The sequence below is a fragment of the Xiphophorus hellerii genome, chromosome 17, assembly GCF_003331165.1.
Source record: "Xiphophorus hellerii strain 12219 chromosome 17, Xiphophorus_hellerii-4.1, whole genome shotgun sequence".
Lineage (NCBI taxonomy): Eukaryota > Metazoa > Chordata > Actinopteri > Cyprinodontiformes > Poeciliidae > Xiphophorus > Xiphophorus hellerii.
Window position 1 is genome coordinate 20,573,284 of NC_045688.1, and position 19,641 is coordinate 20,592,924.

The window sequence follows — 19,641 nt, forward strand, 5'->3', positions numbered from 1 at the left end:
TGAAAAACTGCTCAATCCCTCAAGCTTTACAAAAAAAATAGGTCAAACTCATGTCCAGTCATAAGTACTGTAAGATATTCTGGTTTAATCTGAATCTACCTGTAATTCTGTCAGGTTTGACACCTATTAAAGACAAATTAAACAAACACAGAAAAGACTAGAGAATTAGATTATTCTTATCTCGCGAAGAGAACGGATAGAGATGTGTTTCCAGTCACAAATCTCTGACCGCTCTGAAAACACATTTGTCCGCTCCTCTCTTTTTAATACTTTCGGAGTCCCTATCACAGAGAACACTGCAGCTCTAAGGGGTGGGGGCAAAACACTTCATCACTTAGTTGCAGTGCTAAAGATAATCACTAACTAAAACACATGGTATCTACACACTAGATTATTCTGTTCCAGACACAGGGTAGAACAGAGCAAGTTGTACGTCTTCACTGCAACGGTTTTATAGCCATCTAACAGGCCAAGGATGCAGAGGTTTCTGCTGAGCGATAAACCCTGAAAACGGTTCTCTGCTCTTCCTCAGAGAGAAAGGAACCAAAGTAATTCAACAACACAGAAACATTCTTTATGCTGAAATAAAAGAAAACAATAAAGGCAAATAAGACAAGAACATTATATAAGTAAAACTATAAAGCTACATGAAACATCAAATATTTGATAACAATATATACATTTTACCTAACAAATTCCCAAGGTGGTTAACAGAAAAACTTGGACTCTGGTAGCACAACATCTGTTCTTTTTGCCATTTGTTGTGGTTGGTGCCATACAAATAAAGTAAATTAAATGCAAAGAGTGGTTATATTAGTAAGGTGTGCTGTAATTGTGCAAATCACTGGAGCAGTGAATGAAACTAGCTGAAAATTTCTCTTTCCTATGCACAATCCGTCCCTGGTTTGGCTTGTAATTGTCTAGCTCCAGTACAGCAAGAAAGTTGAGTTCCTCACAACAAAATATTATTTTGTCTTAGTTTCTAAAGTTAAAAAGTGGTATACAGTTTGTCATTTGTTTTGCGCAGAAAACTTTTTTGCTACTTCAGTTAATTCTTATGTATAAGAACACAGGAGGAATGTTTGACAGTCAGAATTGAATTATTTGGAAAACAAACAATAAAAAGCCCATCTCCTACAACAATTATAATGGAGATTGTGTGATTTTTAGCAAACAAGCTGAATGAATACATAGTTCCCACAAATCTGAACTGCACCATCTTAGTAGACAAGCGCATGCTCAGTGCATAGCAGACCCATGGCTTCCAGACCAGTTAAAAGAAAATATGTGGACAATCTTGGCCACTGTGCCAAGAAAGATACATGAACAAAGTCACTGCTGACCCGTATGAGACGGAGAAGGAAAATATGTCGGACGATAAGGTCAAGCTGCCTCTGATCCGATCTCTGATTTAACAAGACATTTTTTCCCCATGTTAATTTACCTGCCAATAGAACAAGTATGTTTTCATCAATATTAAGGAATTATTTACTTAAAACAAGTCTCTATACCTTGCTGAAAAGTTACTCTTAAGTTTGTTTATCTGCTTGCTTGTGTTCTTTTCCAGCCTCCTCTTTCCTCAAGCAAGCTTTTGAAGGAGAGTACCCAAAACTTTTGCGACTGTACAATGAGCTGTGGCGCCGTCTGCAGCAGTACAGCACAAGCCTGCAGGGGGCTCTGACGAGCAGTGGAGGGTTTGACACCCCTCTGGACCTCACTAACGCAGAAATAGAGAGCCAGGACCTGTTCACACATGGAAAACAGGACTACAAGTGAGTAAATCCAAATTAACCAACTAAACCAATTAAATCCACTTTCATTTTGTCTGGAGTGAAGCTGGGTGGCAAAGCACTTTTCAGAGTATTAATTTCTCACTGTTTGGTGCTAACACTCTTTAATACCAAAATGATCAGTTGTACAGCAACAGTAAAAACACAGCTGCCTACACTGTCCCTGTTTAATAGCAACAGCCTAGTCCGTCGTTTACGTACAGTACAGACCAAAAGTTTGGACACACCTTCTAATTCAATGGATTTTCTTTATTTTCATGACTGTTTATAAGGCAAGAAATCCCACTTATTAACTTGACCTGACCTGATTAACCACTTATTAAGTGTGTGCAAAGCAGTAATCACAGCAAAAGGTTGCTACTTTGAAGAAACTAGAATATATATAAGGGGTATTTTCAGTTGTTCTACACTTTTTTGTTTAGTGCATATTTCCACATGTTATTCATAGTTTTGATGCCTTCAGTGTGAATCTACAATGTCAATAATCATGAAAATAAAGGAAACTCATTGAATTAAAAGGTGTGTCCAAACCTTTGGTCTGTACTGTAGATTGGTAGAGTTGTCTGCTCTACTTTAAAAAAAATGCTTTTCAATAAGAGAAGTAGACTGCTATATAACTTCCATGTATCTACAAAAATGTACATTCACTCTTCACTTTGAGGTTTTAATGGTGCTATTGTTGTTTTATGTATCCCTGCCACCCTGAACAAATAAAGAATTTGTAGTGGCTCTGGGTGATATGCTACTGGGGAAAGATTCTATTTTTGCCTTTGTCTTGATGAACTTTTTTATTATGTAAGAGGAAACAGCACTGCTCCCTCTCTATTCATTTTCTATAGAGTTTGAGTAGCGAGGCGACGATCTGTTGCCCTCATCCAGCCAAGCAAACAGCGTACTTCATGCATTACGCTGAACACGGGGGCTAGTGACATGACACAAAAAAGTTTGAAATTCTTCAACTTTTCCAACTTTTCCAGGGAGTGGAACAGTTGGAAAATCCATCCACCCGCCCACCAGCCTGCTCTCTGTGTGGTGAGCCGTTACTAAAGAAATGAGAGGGGAGGCTTAGCTTGATGCACCACAGTGAAACCTTCTGTCATTGGTTGAAAGAGAGAGAGACGTGACAAAAACAAAGGATTATTTTCCCCTCCTTTTATTATTGAGCCCATTTTAATTTATTGTGTGAATAATTGAGTTGTTGTTTATCATGACAGGTCCTCTAACACACCCACATGACATGACAGACGCTGGCCTTTGAATTTTTCTGTGGATATCAGTCTGAACAGTTCCTTTCTTCCTTGTCCCAAAGGACATGAAGTCCATGATTTCCAAAAATGTGGACTCATCAGACTACAGGACACTATTCCACTTTGCATCAGTCCATCTCAGATGAGCTTAAGCCCAGAGAAACCTTTGGTGTTAAAGGGTTTTCACTTTTTATTTTACAGTTTTAACTTGCACTTGCAGATGTAGCATCGAACTATGTTGGTACCGTGGTTTTATGTGGTAATATCTGTTATAGAATGATGTTGGTTTTTACTTCATTGCCGCCTGAGAGATTGAATGTCTGTGACATTATTTGATCCTGTGTCTGTGTGCGTTTATGCAGTCCAGAAAAGGCCCTGAAGGACTCTCTGCAGCCGTATGAGGCAGCATACCTCTCCAAGTCCTTGTCCCGTCTGTTTGATCCCATCAACCTGGTGTTCCCCATGGGGGGGCGTAACCCACCCTCCAATGACGAGCTGGAAAGCATCATTAAAACCATCAGCAGGTGAGTTCACTACATGCCAGCTGACTGTCTTACAGCACACATGTACTTGAAGTTTCAATGTGTCTCAGGTGTGAAAAAAATCAAACTTTATTTTTTATTTTAAATGTAATAGAAAGAAGAACATTCTTCTTCAGTTAATTATCAGTTAATTAACTGATAACTTGAAATTTCTCACACAGTTTAAAGCATGTTTTTCTAAAATGCAAAAATAAATGTAAGATAAATTTACTGATCTTTGTATTCTACTAGATGTTCCATGTAACTTTTGAGTGCTTTCAGATGACTTGTTCTAAATCGATATGATATGAAAAAAAAACTGAATTTGTTTTTGTTACAAAAACACAAATATTCAAAAGAATCAGAGTCTCTGAGAGAGGAAGACCTCTGTTAGAAGGTCTTCCTCTGTTAGAAGGTCTTCCTCTGTTAGAAGGTCTTCCTCTGTTAGAAGGTCTTCCTCTGTTAGAAGGTCTTCCTCTGTTAGAAGGTCTTCCTCTGTTAGAAGGTCTTCCTCTGTTAGAAGGTCTTCCTCTGTTAGAAGGTGTGATTCTGTTCCAAAAAGGTGACTTTTCTCCCAGCAGGTTCAGTAAAAGTCTTGATTCTATAAACGTGTTGTAACTTTTGTCGCCACTATTAAAGTCAGTGTGTGGCAGAGTTAAAAAAAAGAAGTGCTTTTAATTTTTCTAACTTTCCTGAACTTTTGGCTCTGTTAACATTTACTGTTTCTTCTCTATCATCAATGGGCTCATTTTTAGTTGAAAATTCAGGTATATTTTTGTCACTTATTTTGTTTATATGTAAAATAGCAGCACTCTCTCTTCTCGAATGTAAATGTCAAGAATAATACTGATTTGAGAGATCAATATTCTGAGCTCATACGAAATGTTGGGTTGTTTCCATAGAAAATATGTTTTCAGAAAAGTTATATGTACGAGTTATTTATTAAAAGCATTTATTGCATCAGTCCATATTTCTGCATTACTAAGCTACATTTGACTGAGACTGTTTTATTTCCAGTGAGCTGAATGTGGCATCAGTGGATCCAAACCTCTCTCTTGCTGTGGCCAAGAATGCTGCAAAAACCATCCAACTCTTCTGTGTAAAGTCTGAGCAGCTGGTATGTACAGCAGCCTGTTGTACCTCAAACACAGTACAGTGTCTTATACCTTATGTACACTCATGTATGTGAGAAATTGTTAGCTCTAAGCTTTTACATCTTAGCATGTAAAAGCACCAGTTTTTCAAGCCTGTTACAGCTTCTGATAAGGTGATATTTGCTGTGAGCCAACAAAAATTAGGCCCAAGTGCAGAGGCATTGAGTGTGGGAAACAAAATTATGAAACTTAAACATTACATAATGTTTACTGCTTAATGCTAATAAAATAATCTTGATGAGCTGGCTATTGAAAAATTCACATTTTTCAATAGCCAGCTCATCAAGATTATCAAGCACTTTGTCACATCTTCAATTTTCACCAATAACCAACAAAGAACATGAACCCGGCAACAAAACTCAAAGGTTTCAAAGGTAACAAACCCAAAACATCCATGCAGTTCCTACAGAACGAAACTGTAGGAAAAAGAGAAATGTTCTGCCATGTTGTTCTGCAGATATCAGTACCAACACCACCTACTGAAGTTAAAGTTATATCAGTAAAAAAAGTTTTTAGATTGTTTTTACAGTTTAGTTTTCTTTGGGTACTGCAGGTATGAACCCCACCAACACAAATTCTGCTCTTTGACAAGATCAATCCAAATTATTATCACAGTGAGATAATGAATGAATGAGTTGCTAATCTCACAAACCTCATACCTCATGTTAAGCACGGTAGCACAGGGGTAATAATGTGGGCTTGTTTAGTCCTTAAGTTCACCATGAAATTCTCTGCATGCTGAAAGACTCTAAAGTCAAAATAAGACTTGGCAATGTGAACATTTAGGTTACCACCATAACCCAAAATACATCAGAACAGGAAAACGTCATTCATCAAAATATTTCAGACCAGACCTGAAGATATCCTTGTGGAAATGAAGGTCTGGAAACGTTGGTGAACTGAAATGAGTAAAGAATCCCTTCACAACAGTGAGACTCTTAACATGGTCTTTTTTCTGCAGAAACTTAATGATTACTACAACCAAATTACTTGTAGTAGGTAATTTAGGTTATCTACCTTTTGTTAGTTTTTGACAACTACAAAAAATGGTTCTTTTGGGATATTTTATTTCTGCAATGGTACAGGTTAAATATAACTTGTTGCCCAATTGCTAGAGCATAGGGAGACATTTGGGGAATTATTTCTAACATTTGCTGATTATGTCTTCGATCTGTTAAACTTAACTTTGCACTCTGTAACGTATTGAACCCTTTGTGTCCTTCCCGTCCACAGCTCTGTACTCAAGGAGATGCCAGTCAGGTGATTGGACCATTGACAGAGGGGCAAAGAAGAAATGTTACTGTGGTCAACTCTCTGTACCGCCTACAACAGGCTGTTGCTAAGGTAACAGAGGAGAATTTCCAATTAACTTACTGAATTACACCAACTGTTTGTGTTCGTAGTGTGGTAGTTCTGACTTGCTGTTTCAGTTCATGTGGCGTACAACAGCTGTAAGCTACTTTGACTGTAAGGTTGCCTGTAAGCCTGTACGGTTGATGAAAATGAATGCTGAAATCTTGGACAAGGGTGCATAAAAACATAATTCTATTTCTAGAATTATGCTAATGCAGCACGTTAGCTCTGTTACTTTCATTGAGATTTTTTCTTTATTCAAACTTTCATTTCTGCCTCTCAGGAAATTTTTTTCAGTTTTCTTTGGACACGTATTTCTTCTTGATTAGGATGCTGTGCAGATGGACTGTTTTAGTTGGTTTTTTTTGCTCTTTTGTTACAATGTGTAACCATAGCAACAGGGTGGTATTACAAAGGGGAGTAGCTGATTAATATTGCAAAAGCTGAAATAATACCACAACTGAAGCCAGGAATCCCAGAGGAGTTGAAAAGGAGGCGTCATGGATGCAGAGGAGGAGCAAAGAGGACAGAGAGAAGGAAGAAGTTCAAACCATCTCTACCATCAATTGTAATGTCTAGTTCAAACTTTTACTTTTTGCAGTTTTCATGCTCTGTACTTTCATAGATTTTTTTTTTTTTTTTGCCATTATTTATTTTTCAAACTGGCAGAAACAGCGTTTTTGATGCAGTTTTTTAGATGATATGTGACTTTTTCTAATCTCACATCAGTACCATCACCTGCATCTTTCAGTAACTTCCCGCCATGCATCTGCAAAAACTACAGTATATCTGAAACTCAGCTGCCCTGCACTCACTCCAGGGACCACATCACCTCAGTTCTTAAAAATCTCCACTGGCTCCTGATTCAACACCTATTTTGTATTGTATTGTAATCCAATCCAAAATATTCCTCATGCCTACAAAACACTCAATAAGCTTACTGCCTGATTTGATTTGATTTGACTGATTTATTCCAGACATGTCACAACCACTGTGTGGAACATATCCACAGTAATTCTAGTATGAATCTGTGCATCTATGCATACACTCATACACATGTGCATACACACACACAATTTATAAAAGAAACAAAAACCTTATAAAATGCATTTATATCAATTGATACATCTACTTTAATGGAATGCACACAAGAATAAATCTGTAAAGTAAGTATGGAGACATGTCTCCACATTTATTCATACTTATGTGTAGCTGTGGAAAAGAATAAGAGATCACTTAAAATGATCGGTTTTTCGAATTTTACTGTCTATGTCTGAATAAAATTGACATTGTTCTGTCAATAGTTCCATGAACTACTGACAACAAGTCTGAAATTCCTAAGTAAGAATTTAGTATTTAGTAATTATTTGTTTTAGTATTTTGTATTTATTTGCAGAAAAATGATAAATGGTCAAAACAACAAAAAAGATGCAGTGCTCTCAGAGGTTAGATAATGCAAAGAAAACAGGTTTATATTCATTCAGAAACAATGATACTAATGTTTTAACTCAGAAAGAGTTCAGAAATCAATATTTGGTGGGATAACTGAGGTTTTCAGTGCAGTGGTCTCTAATTTAGAAATAGAATTAGAATTCAACTTTATTGTCATTGCACTGTCACAAGTACAAGCAACGAGATGTAGTTTGCATCTATCCAGAAGTGCTCTACGAGATATAAATATTTATTTACAGATGTACAAGACTATGTATGTATGGACTATAAGGGGTTATAGCAAAGAGATATACAGTAGATGTTGTGTATAAATATAAATATGGGAGCTATATGCACAGATTATACAGAATATACAGATTATACAAGAATGTTAGGGAATGGATTATATATGTATATAATATAATATAATACAACATAAATAATGGCAGATAAAATTTACAGGTTGTATGTGTGTGTGAAGAAAACAGTCCGTGATGTGTGTGTGTGTGTGTGAGGATAGTCCATGTGTTATTGTTGTATGAGAGGATAGGAGTACAGTCCTTATAGTTTATGTTTTATGTCAGGAGGCGTTCAAAAGCGTGACAGCTGTGGGAAAGAAGCTGTTTCGGTGCCTGGTGGTTCTGGTCCGTAGGCTTCTGTAACGCCTCCCAGAGGGCAGGAGGGAAAAGAGTGTGTGTGCTGGGTGAGTGGAGTCCTTTGTGATTTTCCCGGCCCTTTTCAAACACCACTTCCTGTAGATGTCCTTGATGGCAGGGAGCGGTGCCCCGGCGATATACTGGGCAGTTTTCACCACCCTCTGCAGCGCCTGCCGGTCGGAGACAGAGCAGTTCCCGTACCATTAAGAAGGCGCTGATGCACCTTCTTAATGAGTTTGGAGCAGCTGGTCGTCCAAGTCAGGTCCTCGGAGATGTGGACTCCCAGGAACTTAAAGGTGTCCACACGCTCCACCACTGTCCCCTTAATGTGGATGGGTGGATGTGGGTCAGCGTTCCTCCTGAAGTCCACGATAAGCTCCTTGGTCTTCTCGGTGTTCAGCTGCAGGTTGTTTTTGTCGCACCACTCAGCCAGACGGTCTACCTCCTCCCTGTAAGTGGCCTCGTCATTATCTCTGATGAGGCTGATCACCGTGGTGTCGTCTGAAAACGTGATGATGGCGTTAGAGCCATGGACAGGTCTGCAGTCGTAGGTGAAGAGGAAGTAGAGGAAGGGACTCATCACACAGCCTTGTGGCACTCCGGTGTTTATGATGATGGTGGATGAGAAGTGGTTGTCCAGCCGGACATGTTGAGGTCGACTGGTCAGGAAGTCGAGCAACCAGTTACACGAGTGGACTGATGCCGAGGTCTGTGAGTTTGGTAATGAGTTGTGATGGGATGACAGTGTTGAATGCTGAACTAAAATCTAAGAACAGCAGTCTGGCGTAAGTGTTCTTACTGTCCAGGTGAGAAAGGACAGAGTGCAGCGCTATAGAGACTGCATCCTCTGTGCTCCTGTTCTGCCTGTATGCAAATTGGTGGGGGTCTAGCTTGGGGGAGAGACAGGATCTGAGGTGTGCTAGGACCAGCCGCTCCAAGCACTTGGTAATGATGGGGGTAAGGGCTACCGGGCGGTAGTCATTGAGTTGGGTTGGGATTCTTGGGGATTGGGACGATGGAGGTAGACTTGAAGCAGGTCGGTACCACAGCGCGGGCCAGGGACAGGTTGAAGATGTCCGTCCGCACTCCTGCCAGCTCCCCAGAGCACGTTCTGAGGACACGTCCAGGTATGCCATCAGGACCCGCAGCCTTGTGGGATTTAATCCTGCTCAGAGCCTCTCCTACGTCAGTGGGGAGGAAAGTCAGTGGCTGTTGGCCTGGGGTGGTAGCTGCTTTGGTTGCAGTTGTGGTATTCCCTCTCTCAAAACGAGCATAGAAGTTGTTAAGTTCGTTGAGGAAGGAGACATCAGTAGAAGCGGGGGTGGTATTGGGGTTCTTGTAGTCTGTGAGAATCTGAAGGCCTTGCCACATACGTCGGGGGTTGGCGTTAGAAAAATGATCCTCCACCTTCCTTTTGTAGTGGTGTTTGGCCTTCTTGATTCCCTTCTTCAGCTCAGCCCTGGGTGCACTGTAAGTCTGTGCATCCCCTGACCTGAAGGCGATGTTGCGGGCCTTCAGCAGGAGACGAACGTCTCGGTTCATCCAGGGCTTCTGGTTGGGGTACATGGTAATGCATTTGCAGGTGGTGACACGTTCTATGGTGGTGGAAATATGGTTCAGTACAGATGAGGCGTACTGATCCAAGTCTGTATGGTGGAAAATAGTCCAATCTGTATTCCTGAACCGGTCCTGGAGCACAGCGTCTGAGCCCTCTGGCCACACCTTTTCTGTCCTCACAGTAGGTTTCACACGTTGGATGAGTGGTAAGTACCGAGGTGTGAGGAACAGGGAGAGATGGTCTGATTGTCCGATGTTGGGGAGGGGTGTCACATTGTAGGCTCCAGCCAGATTGGAGTAGACATGGTCCAGGGTCTTGTCTCCTCTGGTGTGGCAGGAGACATGTTGGTGGAATCTGGGAAGAACTGTCTTCAAGTTGGAGTGATTGAAATCACCCGCAACAATAAAAGCAGCCTCGGGGTATTTGGTTTGGTGTTTGCTAATAGCCGCATAGAGTTCTTTCATGGCTAGCTTGGCATTAGCATCCGGGGGGGGGGGGGGGTGTACACGGCAGTGAGGATGATCGAGGTGAATTCCCTTGGGAGGTAATAAGGTCTGCATTTGACCATTAAAAACTCCACATTCTGTGAGCAGTGACTCTCGGTAGTAGCAGAGTCTGTGCACCAAGCTTTGTTAATATAAATGCACAAACCTCCGCTTCTGGTCTTGCCGGAGTCATCTGCTGTCCTGTCGGCTCGGTGTGTGTTGCGTCCACATAGCTGGATAGCATTGTCCGGGCAGCTGTTGTTTAGCCATGTTTCGGTGAAAAACATGACATTTGAGTCCATAATCCGTCTGTCACTCGTGATGGATAGTCGTAACTCGTCCATTTTATTAGCCAGAGAACGGACATTGGCGAGGAAAATGCTGGGTAAAGGGAGCCGGTGTGGTGTTAGCTTTAGCCTAGCTCACACCCCTCCACACTTACCCCGCCTTTGTTTACGTTCTCGTCGCGGCCTGCGTACACTTCCACCCGGCCGGGAGAAGTGAGCAGCCTCCGGTGTTCTGGAGATCCTCTGGGATGAGTCGGAGATCGGCGATCATAGAGTCAAAATTGTAGCTCCAAAGGTCCAGAAGTTTGTGTCTGCTGTAGTGCAGCAACGCTGTGCAATTCTGAAAAAAAAGTCCAGTCATGAATAGATAAAAAACCACTAAAGAGCAGATTCTGGAGAGACGCTGAGCCTCGCGTTGTTCACGCGCCGCCATCTTGGTCTTAAAGATCTTAATTTTGGTCGTAATTTTTGTCCAGAGATGCATGTATGGGTGTATGTTATTTATTTTTCTCTTATTTTATTTTATAAGATAAAATGTCGCTGCTGATGCATATGGTGTCATATGATTTGACATGACAAATGCTTTCAGGCAGAGTTGCAGTGCAGGGCCACAAACTCGTCCCTAAAACTCGGACAACCAAAGCACTTTCTGTGGCGCTTATCAAAAATCTCAACAGATGCAAAATGGAAGAGCTTCTAAAGCCACATAAATTAAATCTCCCCGTTTGTCCCTCTTTATCTGTGCAGTTTAGTAGAGTTAGGTCGTCATGCCTTGAGTAGAATAAGAACGTCATTACCACTAACAGTATTTCAACAAGGAATTAGAGAAATCTGGGACAGAGGCCTAGTTAAATTGGCCGCCCTTAAATGCAATCAGTGATAATTGTAGTTTACTGAGATATATTTGTGAACAAAGAGCTCAAACTCAAAGACTAAAACTCTTAGCATCAGACTGTAGCTATGGTAACCAAACATAGCTATAATGTTCAAAGATTGTTCTTTGAACTTTTACAAAGTAAACTTGTCAGGTCCTTAAAATTTTACATTTAAATGTTAAACAATTTAAAATTGAACTTAACAGCATTGATTTTGTCAATAAACACATGTTATAGTTCTATATCTGTGGTTTGTGTTAAAATATTAGTGTTTATGGGGCCCCTCAAGGCCTAGGGGCCCTTAGGCAGCTGCTTAGTTTAAACTAAGCAGCTCTAAATGTCATCAGCATTACATTGTGTTTTTAGATCCACTAACTGATGACTTAATTTGGATTTAATAAAAGTGCAAATAATTTATATTTATTTTAATTGGTTTTTTTTTAATTTGTTGTTTTTAAAATTCTATAGTTGTGGGTTTATAGTATTGACAGCAATGTTCTCCAATAACATAATTACCAAGTAATATTTTTCCGTTTCCTGTCAACTTAACATCTTTTAATACAAAAACACAGTGGGCTGCATCAGTTCCACTGGGCTTAGCAAGTTTTCTGGGGGAAATTCTGTATACACCTGTAATATAATTCAGAAAATAATCTGGTATTATCCCAGTGCTAAATTTTATAGTTATAAATTCACATCCAACTACACACTAATACTCATATATTCACAGTCACCACGCTGCTAAACAGCAGTCATCGGACCAGACATGTCCGATGTTCTGACGATTTGTGCTACCTCGTCAGATTTTTGTACCAGCTATGTCTATTGGTCAGTGCTGCCTTTCGAAAACATGACCAAAGGTGGTTGATGCCAAGCAATGGGATCGCTCTTGTTTACAGTATAGTAACAACATTCCAGGCACCAAACTAAAACCATTTATGTTTACAAACTGCCTGTCATGAAGTAATACAGCAGCTTAATGAAAGCCAGGTATAAAATAAATGAAATAAAGTTTACCCTAATCTTTGATGAAATAAAAGAGACGAAACAAAACTTCCACAGGTAGGATAAGAAATCTGCTAAGTAAGAAGTGCGTGACGTAGCATCGATGTGCTCATGTACATTACCACAAGGAGGTAGGACGGATTGATGGCTAGCACAGTCCGACCTGAGATACGTGTCATTCTTTGTTTCATTTGAAGGCAGCAGCAGCAGCAGCTCCTCTATTTGCTTCTGCTCATCTTCATTAGCTCTTGTGATTTCAATGAGCTGCGGTTTATAGCATTGCTGACAATTTATAGCATTGCTGACAATGCTATAAACCCACAAAGTAACTTAATTATCACTGTTTTGGCTGGACAGCTTGTGCAGTTGGACCCTAGACATCATTTACCCAGAATGCATTGCAGCGTGAACAACATGGCGGCGTTCGTGTGACAATATTTTGTTAAAATTTATAAAAACTTAACCTACAGTATCATAATGCAATACAGTAATTGTTATTACTGTATTGTTTTTACTTCTAAAATAAACATTTCTCAATTAAAGTCTATTGTTACAAAGGGATCATCGATCCCTTTAAATCATTTCTGCCCTAATTCTTCCAGCCAGTTGCAATCTCAGAATCAAATGTCAGAGAACCTCAGGCTTTGCTCAAATATTAGTTTATGTGCTAATATAAATTAATATTGGCACATAATCTTCAATCTGACAGGCTTATCAGACTTGATAAAATTTTTGAAAAGAATTTTAATGTTATATTTATTTTGTTCATTCTGGTAATTTAACCTCAAAATCATGTTTTTTGCCTGCAGGCTTTGATGAGAAGCTTTAGCACCTTCTCCTCAAAGTGACAGTGGTGACCATGTGCTGTTCTGGACTATTTTTGCCCTCGCTAACAGATGTTTTTTTTCATTTGCAGATTATTTCTGCTTTGGGAGCATGTCCACCAGCTGCGGTAGATGCCCTCTTGTCTTCTTTGGAGGTATCAAACTTCTCTCATGATTCAACTATGAATCATATCTATATATAGACCTGATTTTGTGTGGTTTTCAATTCAGGTCAAATCAGTCTTTTTCTTTCTAAAATGTTACCTCAAAGAACTTTATGGCGCACAGATGGAAGGTCAGTTTCTTTTTGTTTAATTCAAAATAGTACTTAAGATCTTTAAATATAAGTAAATGTGTTTATCTGAGTAAATCTAACAATTGGTACAATCCAGCTTTGTTAAAGGTTTTATTAGTGCTAGTGGCCTTTATTTATCAGCTTTACTGGAAGAAGGGCATAGAACCCTCGAGGCCAAAAGTGGGTCCTCGAGGGCCGGCATCCTACTTATTTTAGTTCTCTCCCTGGTTTAATGCACCTGGATCCAATGCTGGCTCGCCTTCTTAGAAGGCCTAAGAAGAACACTGACATGCTGAAAAAGTTGTTACTACCACCAGGGAGAGAACTAAAACGTGCAGGATGCCGGCCCTCGAGGACCCACTTTTTTGGGTCCTCGAGGGCCCAAAAAAGAGGGCCCCCTGGCATAGAGAGAGAAGGGATTGTGGAGTGTAGTCTCTAATTTGTGTGCCTTTCTGCTTAGGACCAATTTTAATGAGTCAGAACAAGTCGGTCACTCCTCAGTAATTTGTTGCTGAAGTGCTGCAGCTTTCCTTGAAGATGTTTTAGCCTTAAAGTTTATTTGCCTGCCTGCAAGTTTAAGGCAAGGAATCAGGATGGACTTGAGTTAATATCAGATCTACCAAATAGAGATCTACCATCAATGTTTCTCTAACATACAGAGATCTAAACGCTGGACTCAGAAGCTCAGAAGCTGTTCCTATGTCAGTGTGTCTGTTTAACTGTTGACCTGATTTGACCTCAGGGAGTTCAGGCCCTGATGAGCAGCGCAGTGCAGCCTCTGCTGCAGTCTGTGAGCGACTCTATTGAGGCCATCATCATCACACTTCACCAAGAAGACTTCTCAGGGTGAGACATTTACTTTCTTTTTGTTCCTCTGTGAAATAAGAAAGATGCAAGACGATGTCAGTCACAGGCTGAGAGTGTTCTGACTGGATCTTTGAAACATGCCAAGCAGAAGTTATACATAGTTGGAAGTTGTTTTGTTTTTCATGCTGTATTGAAGTTAAAGTTTGTCTGGCCTCCACTTTTATCTAGAGGCACAAACTTCTATTTGAACCCAGTGAGGTGGTTGGGTTGAAATGAATATTTAGGAAATAGTTTAACTAATTTTGTAATGGAGCTTTTTACAAAATCAAGTTTTGATGGTCACTGTTAACATTAAATTTACTCAACAGCAAGAGCAAAAGTTGACAATTTAAAAGTTTGCCATTCTTTTTGAACTTTTGTCACCAACACATAATATCAGAAGAGACACATTGTGTCTGAATGACGCCTCAGAGAGATGATTAGATTAGCTCTCATTTCAAATTCTCAGTTAACTCAAGAAAATAAGTGGTTTAACTCAAAGCAGCTGGAGATTTGCACAAATGTTGAGTTTTCCAAGTTCTCCTTCTCCCAACTAAAAAATATTAGCTTTATGCTAATATTAAATATTCTTGTTTGTAACATCATCTCCTCATCAATTGTCTGTGTGTGTCTTTTGTGTGTTTTCCAGGACTCTGTCCAGCCCTGATAAGCCAGATGTCCCATGCTCCCTGTACATGAAGGAGCTGCAGGGTTTCATCTCCAGAGTAATGGCCGACTACTTCAAACATTTCCAGTGTGTGGACTTCGTCTATGACAACACGGACTCCATCGCCCAGAGAGCCATTGAGCTGTTCCTTCGCCATGCGAGCCTGCTGCGCCCACTGGGGGAAGGAGGCAAAATGAGGCTGGCTGCTGACTTTGCACAGGTAAGGATCTGCTGAAATGTGGGGCTTGGATAGTTCAGAATCCAGTTCAGAGTCCAAGCCCTTCCAGACTGTGTTGTCTGTAATAGTGCATGCTGCATTATTACTGTGTGAATCTGTGTGTCAGATGGAGATGGCTGTAGCCCCTCTGTGCAGGAGAGTGTCCGATTTGGGGAAGCCGTACAGGATGTTGCGCTCTTTCAGGTCTGTGCCCTCTGACTGCAAATTACTCTCTTATTTATGTGGTTATAACCAAGAACCAAACTGGGTTATTTTAGTAATTAGTTGGTTCACATCCTGCTCTAACCATGTGTACAGAATGTAGTAAATGCCAGCCATGAAACCTGTGACTGAGCTTTTATGGAAACATAGCCTTAATGTTTGCTGAGTGGTTTCAAGACATTACAGATAAAAATCCTCCCAGCCACCGGAGCTGAGGGTCCGCGGTGGATGAGGGTCTGTCGCCTCAGTCTTTGACGCCGCCATCACAAGTTTGAGTCCCCGCCGGGGGGGAAGACCCCAAAGAAACCAAAAATCCTGAAAAAGAAAATCCTCCCATATTTGCAATTTAGGTCAGCTGAGACTATTTGTTTGCCCCCTTTTTATGAGCTGAAATGAAAAATAGACACTATTTGTGTGATCAATAAAAAGCTGAAGAGATGCTGCTCTGTTCCTTCCAGTCATGTTTTTATTTCTTCAGACCTTTCAGCTTTTCATTAAGGTTTTCATTGGTGAAAGTTTTGGACACTGTGTGTGTGCAATAAGAAACGTTGTGTGTGCTGTGTTTCAGACCTCTGCTGTTTCAGACCAGTGAACTGATCGCCAGCAGTCCTGCAGTAGGTGACCTGATCCCCTACAGCACCGTGCTTCACTTTCTCTTCACCAGAGCCCCATCTGAGCTCAGATCACCTCATCAGGTCTATACAAACACAAACACACACACACACACACACATACAGTTGGGGATGATACAGAACTTTGTTTGCCCCTCCACAGAGAGCAGAGTGGTCCATTGCACGTTATTCCCAGTGGCTGGATGATCACCCCTCTGAGAGAGACAGACTCGCCCTCATCAGGTGGTTCTCCTCTCTTCTCCCACCTTTTCAGTCTCAGTAGGATTGTATTTGTGGGCAGTGATGACCTCTAGTGGTCATCATTTGACTTTAACTAGTAGTTTGTGGAGACTGAAGGAGGCACTTCAGTCTCACATTCAGAGTTCCTCCTCACTCTGCAAAGGTCTGGATTTAGAACTCTTTATTTTCTGTTTAAATATTCTATTCATTCACTGCTTCAGTCCAAACTGGACTCGTTCTGGCAGTTTTCCAGACTAACCAGTGAGGAGCTCCTCTGGTCAAATTCTCAACAAATTTCCAACAAATCCACCTTGTGCAACTTGTCTGATTTCCAACATTTGCTGTGTCTGTGCACGCTGCCATGGTAACCCGCAACTGGATCTTACTAAAAACCCAGTCAGTCCCCACTCCCCCCCTCCAGTTTTACTCTAATAAAGTCCTTTGCCAGGTTACAGGTGCAGTCAGACAGGAACTCCTCTGCTCCCATCAATTAGAAGACTGTGTGTGTGTGTGTGTCCTCTCCACAGGGGGGCCCTGGAGGCCTACGTGCAGTTGGTGAGAACTCGGCAGGGAAAAGAGTTTGCTTCCATCTATCCCATCATGCTGCAGCTGTTACAGAGGGCCACCAGTGCTGCTCAAGGGCCCAAAGCCTGAAGGGTGCAGTGGTGCTGCTGTCAGAAGCAGAATTTCTTACTGTTACTACATGTCGTATACATTTTCTGGATCCTGTGCAGGAACAGGCGCTGATGTACAACGCTATGAGTTAACTTTGAGAATAAAGGAACTAATGTTTCTTCTAGAGTTTTCTTTATTAGAAGCAGAACTCACACACACAGCAACACAACTCATTTCAGATGGGCCACTTCCACTGGTTGGGTGGAGCCTCCTCCACCAGTGGCTCCCATGGTTTCCAGTCAGCCATCTTCCTGGACAGACTCAGCTCACACTCCGCCTGCAACACAGAACACCATCCGTCAGCAGAGCAACAATCTTAGTTTGCTGTTGCATTAAAACCCGCTGAATGCTCCATCGATTGTTCAAAACAATCTTCCTCCTCCAACATTTCTAAGCTTGTTCTGATTATCATCTCATCATTTTAGATTATCATATCATTTTAGTCACTTCTAAATTATTCCACTTTTGTTCCTTGTGTACTAAAAACCTTTTAAATAAAATAAAAGCTGTTAAAGCTGTAGCGATACACTATTCCCACGATACAATATCACAATATTCAGCAAGCGGTACGATTTGATACATTTTTAAAATGTTGTGAATGATTATTTTAGAGGGACAGAGTGCTTTTGGTGACATTTTGTGACTGTTCCATAGACTTGAATTAAAGTAATTGAACTGATAGTGTAATACTGGTGTAATAATATTTTTGTTAAACATTTACTTTGATTAAGTAAATTGATTAAGTATTATGTATAGGGTAGGGTTCCTTTTTTGTCTTATTCACTTAGATAATGGAATTTATCAATTTCATTTCATTATTTAATTAATTGTAATTATTTCGTTACGTCATTTTTAATGTACATGTGCAAGTTGGAACATCAGGGATTTGAGTAGGATTTAATGTCCGTACTCGCGGATGGAAAATCGATACTTTACGAGAAAAAAAGATCGATAAATATCGTAGAATTGATAACATTATACAGCCCTTGTATCTCACACATGTTGGATTTGAAAAAACAAGTAGAGCAAACAAAAAATTTCCAGAATTATAAACCAAATCGATACATTTGGTTCATGTTTTGAACATACTTCCTGTACGCAGCGTCCTAACCTTTCCAGAGGAAAAGATTTGCTGTGTTGATCATTCCTATAGCTTTTCTGACTTTTTTTCTTTTCAAGCTTTGAGTTTCAGTCTTGCATGTTTGACATCTTGAAACCAATATTTGGTTTGAACTTGCTCCTTGTTTAAGCCAACAGTCTGGAACAGCCAGCGTCTTTTGCTGTCAGTTTGCTGTCCTGTTTCCTACCTGGAAGATGACTTCTTCAATCTGTCCACCGTTTATTTTCTTCTCTAGCTTCACGACATCTGGCTCCTGTCAACAGAAAGCAAATCAAAGCTTCATCTTTAAATTGAATAATCGCTGAGTGACGTGGTGAGCTGGGTCTGCTGACCGTTTTCACATGGTCTAAGCGCTCGTTAACCAGCTGCTCTGTGTACTTCCTGTATGCGGCGTCCTGTGGCATGGTCTGTAGTGATGCCAAGATCTTTGCATAAAGAATTCGTAGACGCTGAGAAAGAGGAAAATCTTTGAGTGAATAGCTTCAGCTGGAAAATTCCAAACTGCACCCTGCTCACCTCATGAGGATTCTGGGAGACAGCGAGGCCAACAAGGCCGGTGGTCTGGAAGGGAACAGGAATAGGGAACAGCTGTAAGTTCAGGTTCTACAAACTCCCACTTTCACTGAGCAGCGAGTAAAAGAACAAAGAAACATCTAAAATGTCTTAAACAACTCTTGGGCAAGCTGAGCCCAGGAGTTATCCAGTTTGACTATTTTTGTCTAAGTACTGGAAGTAATGGAAAGAGAAAACGAAAGAACAGGAAAAAATGTTAAGTGAAATCAATTCAAACAGAAATTTTTTTTGTTTGTGTGTTTTAATAATGTGGCCGTTGATAAAGCAAACTGGACACATTTCAGTTTCCCTGATATAAAAGTTGTCTATCAAACAGAAATGTAACATATGTAACAATTTATTGTTCGATTAAAGCTATCATTCATAGATAGATAGATAATTTAATATAGGTTTGATAGGTTTATCAAACTGCCTGAGGAATGTTAGCTTAGAGAAGCTCAGGGCTCGTTCGCGTTGCTGCAGCTGCTGCTTCATGCGCTGCTGCCTGACATTCTGCTGGGTTTCACCCGCTGCCTTCATCCCTAACAAACTAAAAGGAACATGAACATGAGAACTTGACCTCTACACGTACCTTCTTTAGTAACCCGGCCATCTTTCACTGCCAATACAGTAGGACTTCCGGCAATCAGTTATGACGTCAGCGTCAGTCAGCATATTTTCTGGTCTTTTTAAAGGTTTATCCAAAAATAGAAAAAGTACACAGTAAGTGAATCTTACAAAAACTACCTCTCAATCTACATTTAAGACAGTTTTTGGCTACGAAATTGTATTTGTTTTTTGAAATACAGTTTCAAAAAAGAAACTATTTTGTAATAATTATTTCACACAGTTTGGCCGTTTTTCAATATGCGTACTTGCGGAAACGTCATGGACATTGGTTTTATTTTTTATTTTAATTAATTTTATTTATTTTATGTGTATTTTATGTGTTTATTTTATTTTAAATCAACATGTGCAAACTTCATGAAAAACAATATTACATTCTTCAG

The 19,641-nt window shown here is 40.3% G+C and overlaps 2 protein-coding genes across 3 annotated transcripts in view; one reads left to right on the top strand and one right to left on the bottom strand.

Annotated features, from left to right (window-relative positions):
• The window catches only part of cog5 (component of oligomeric golgi complex 5), a 68,396-nt gene extending 51,318 nt beyond the window's left edge, over positions 1–17,078 (top strand). For both annotated transcript variants that reach the window (XM_032590089.1, XM_032590090.1), the window contains exons 12-22: positions 1,568–1,772; positions 3,400–3,561; positions 4,576–4,675; positions 5,946–6,056; positions 13,279–13,341; positions 14,224–14,327; positions 14,977–15,214; positions 15,339–15,415; positions 16,002–16,128; positions 16,208–16,287; positions 16,812–17,078. In XM_032590089.1, the coding sequence (XP_032445980.1) occupies positions 1,568–1,772; positions 3,400–3,561; positions 4,576–4,675; positions 5,946–6,056; positions 13,279–13,341; positions 14,224–14,327; positions 14,977–15,214; positions 15,339–15,415; positions 16,002–16,128; positions 16,208–16,287; positions 16,812–16,938 (1,394 nt within the window). In that variant the 3' untranslated portion in view covers positions 16,939–17,078. The remainder of the gene's footprint in view (positions 1–1,567; positions 1,773–3,399; positions 3,562–4,575; positions 4,676–5,945; positions 6,057–13,278; positions 13,342–14,223; positions 14,328–14,976; positions 15,215–15,338; positions 15,416–16,001; positions 16,129–16,207; positions 16,288–16,811) is intronic.
• ndufa5 (NADH:ubiquinone oxidoreductase subunit A5) lies at positions 17,075–19,318 on the bottom strand. The gene is made up of 5 exons (XM_032590100.1): positions 19,224–19,318; positions 18,596–18,640; positions 18,412–18,528; positions 18,267–18,332; positions 17,075–17,236 (listed from the first exon to the last, which is right to left on the bottom strand). The coding sequence occupies exons 1-5, from the start codon at positions 19,242–19,244 to the stop codon at positions 17,135–17,137; spliced, it is 351 nt and encodes a 116-aa protein (XP_032445991.1). The 5' UTR covers positions 19,245–19,318; the 3' UTR covers positions 17,075–17,134.
• Between the last annotated feature and the right edge of the window lie 323 nt (positions 19,319–19,641).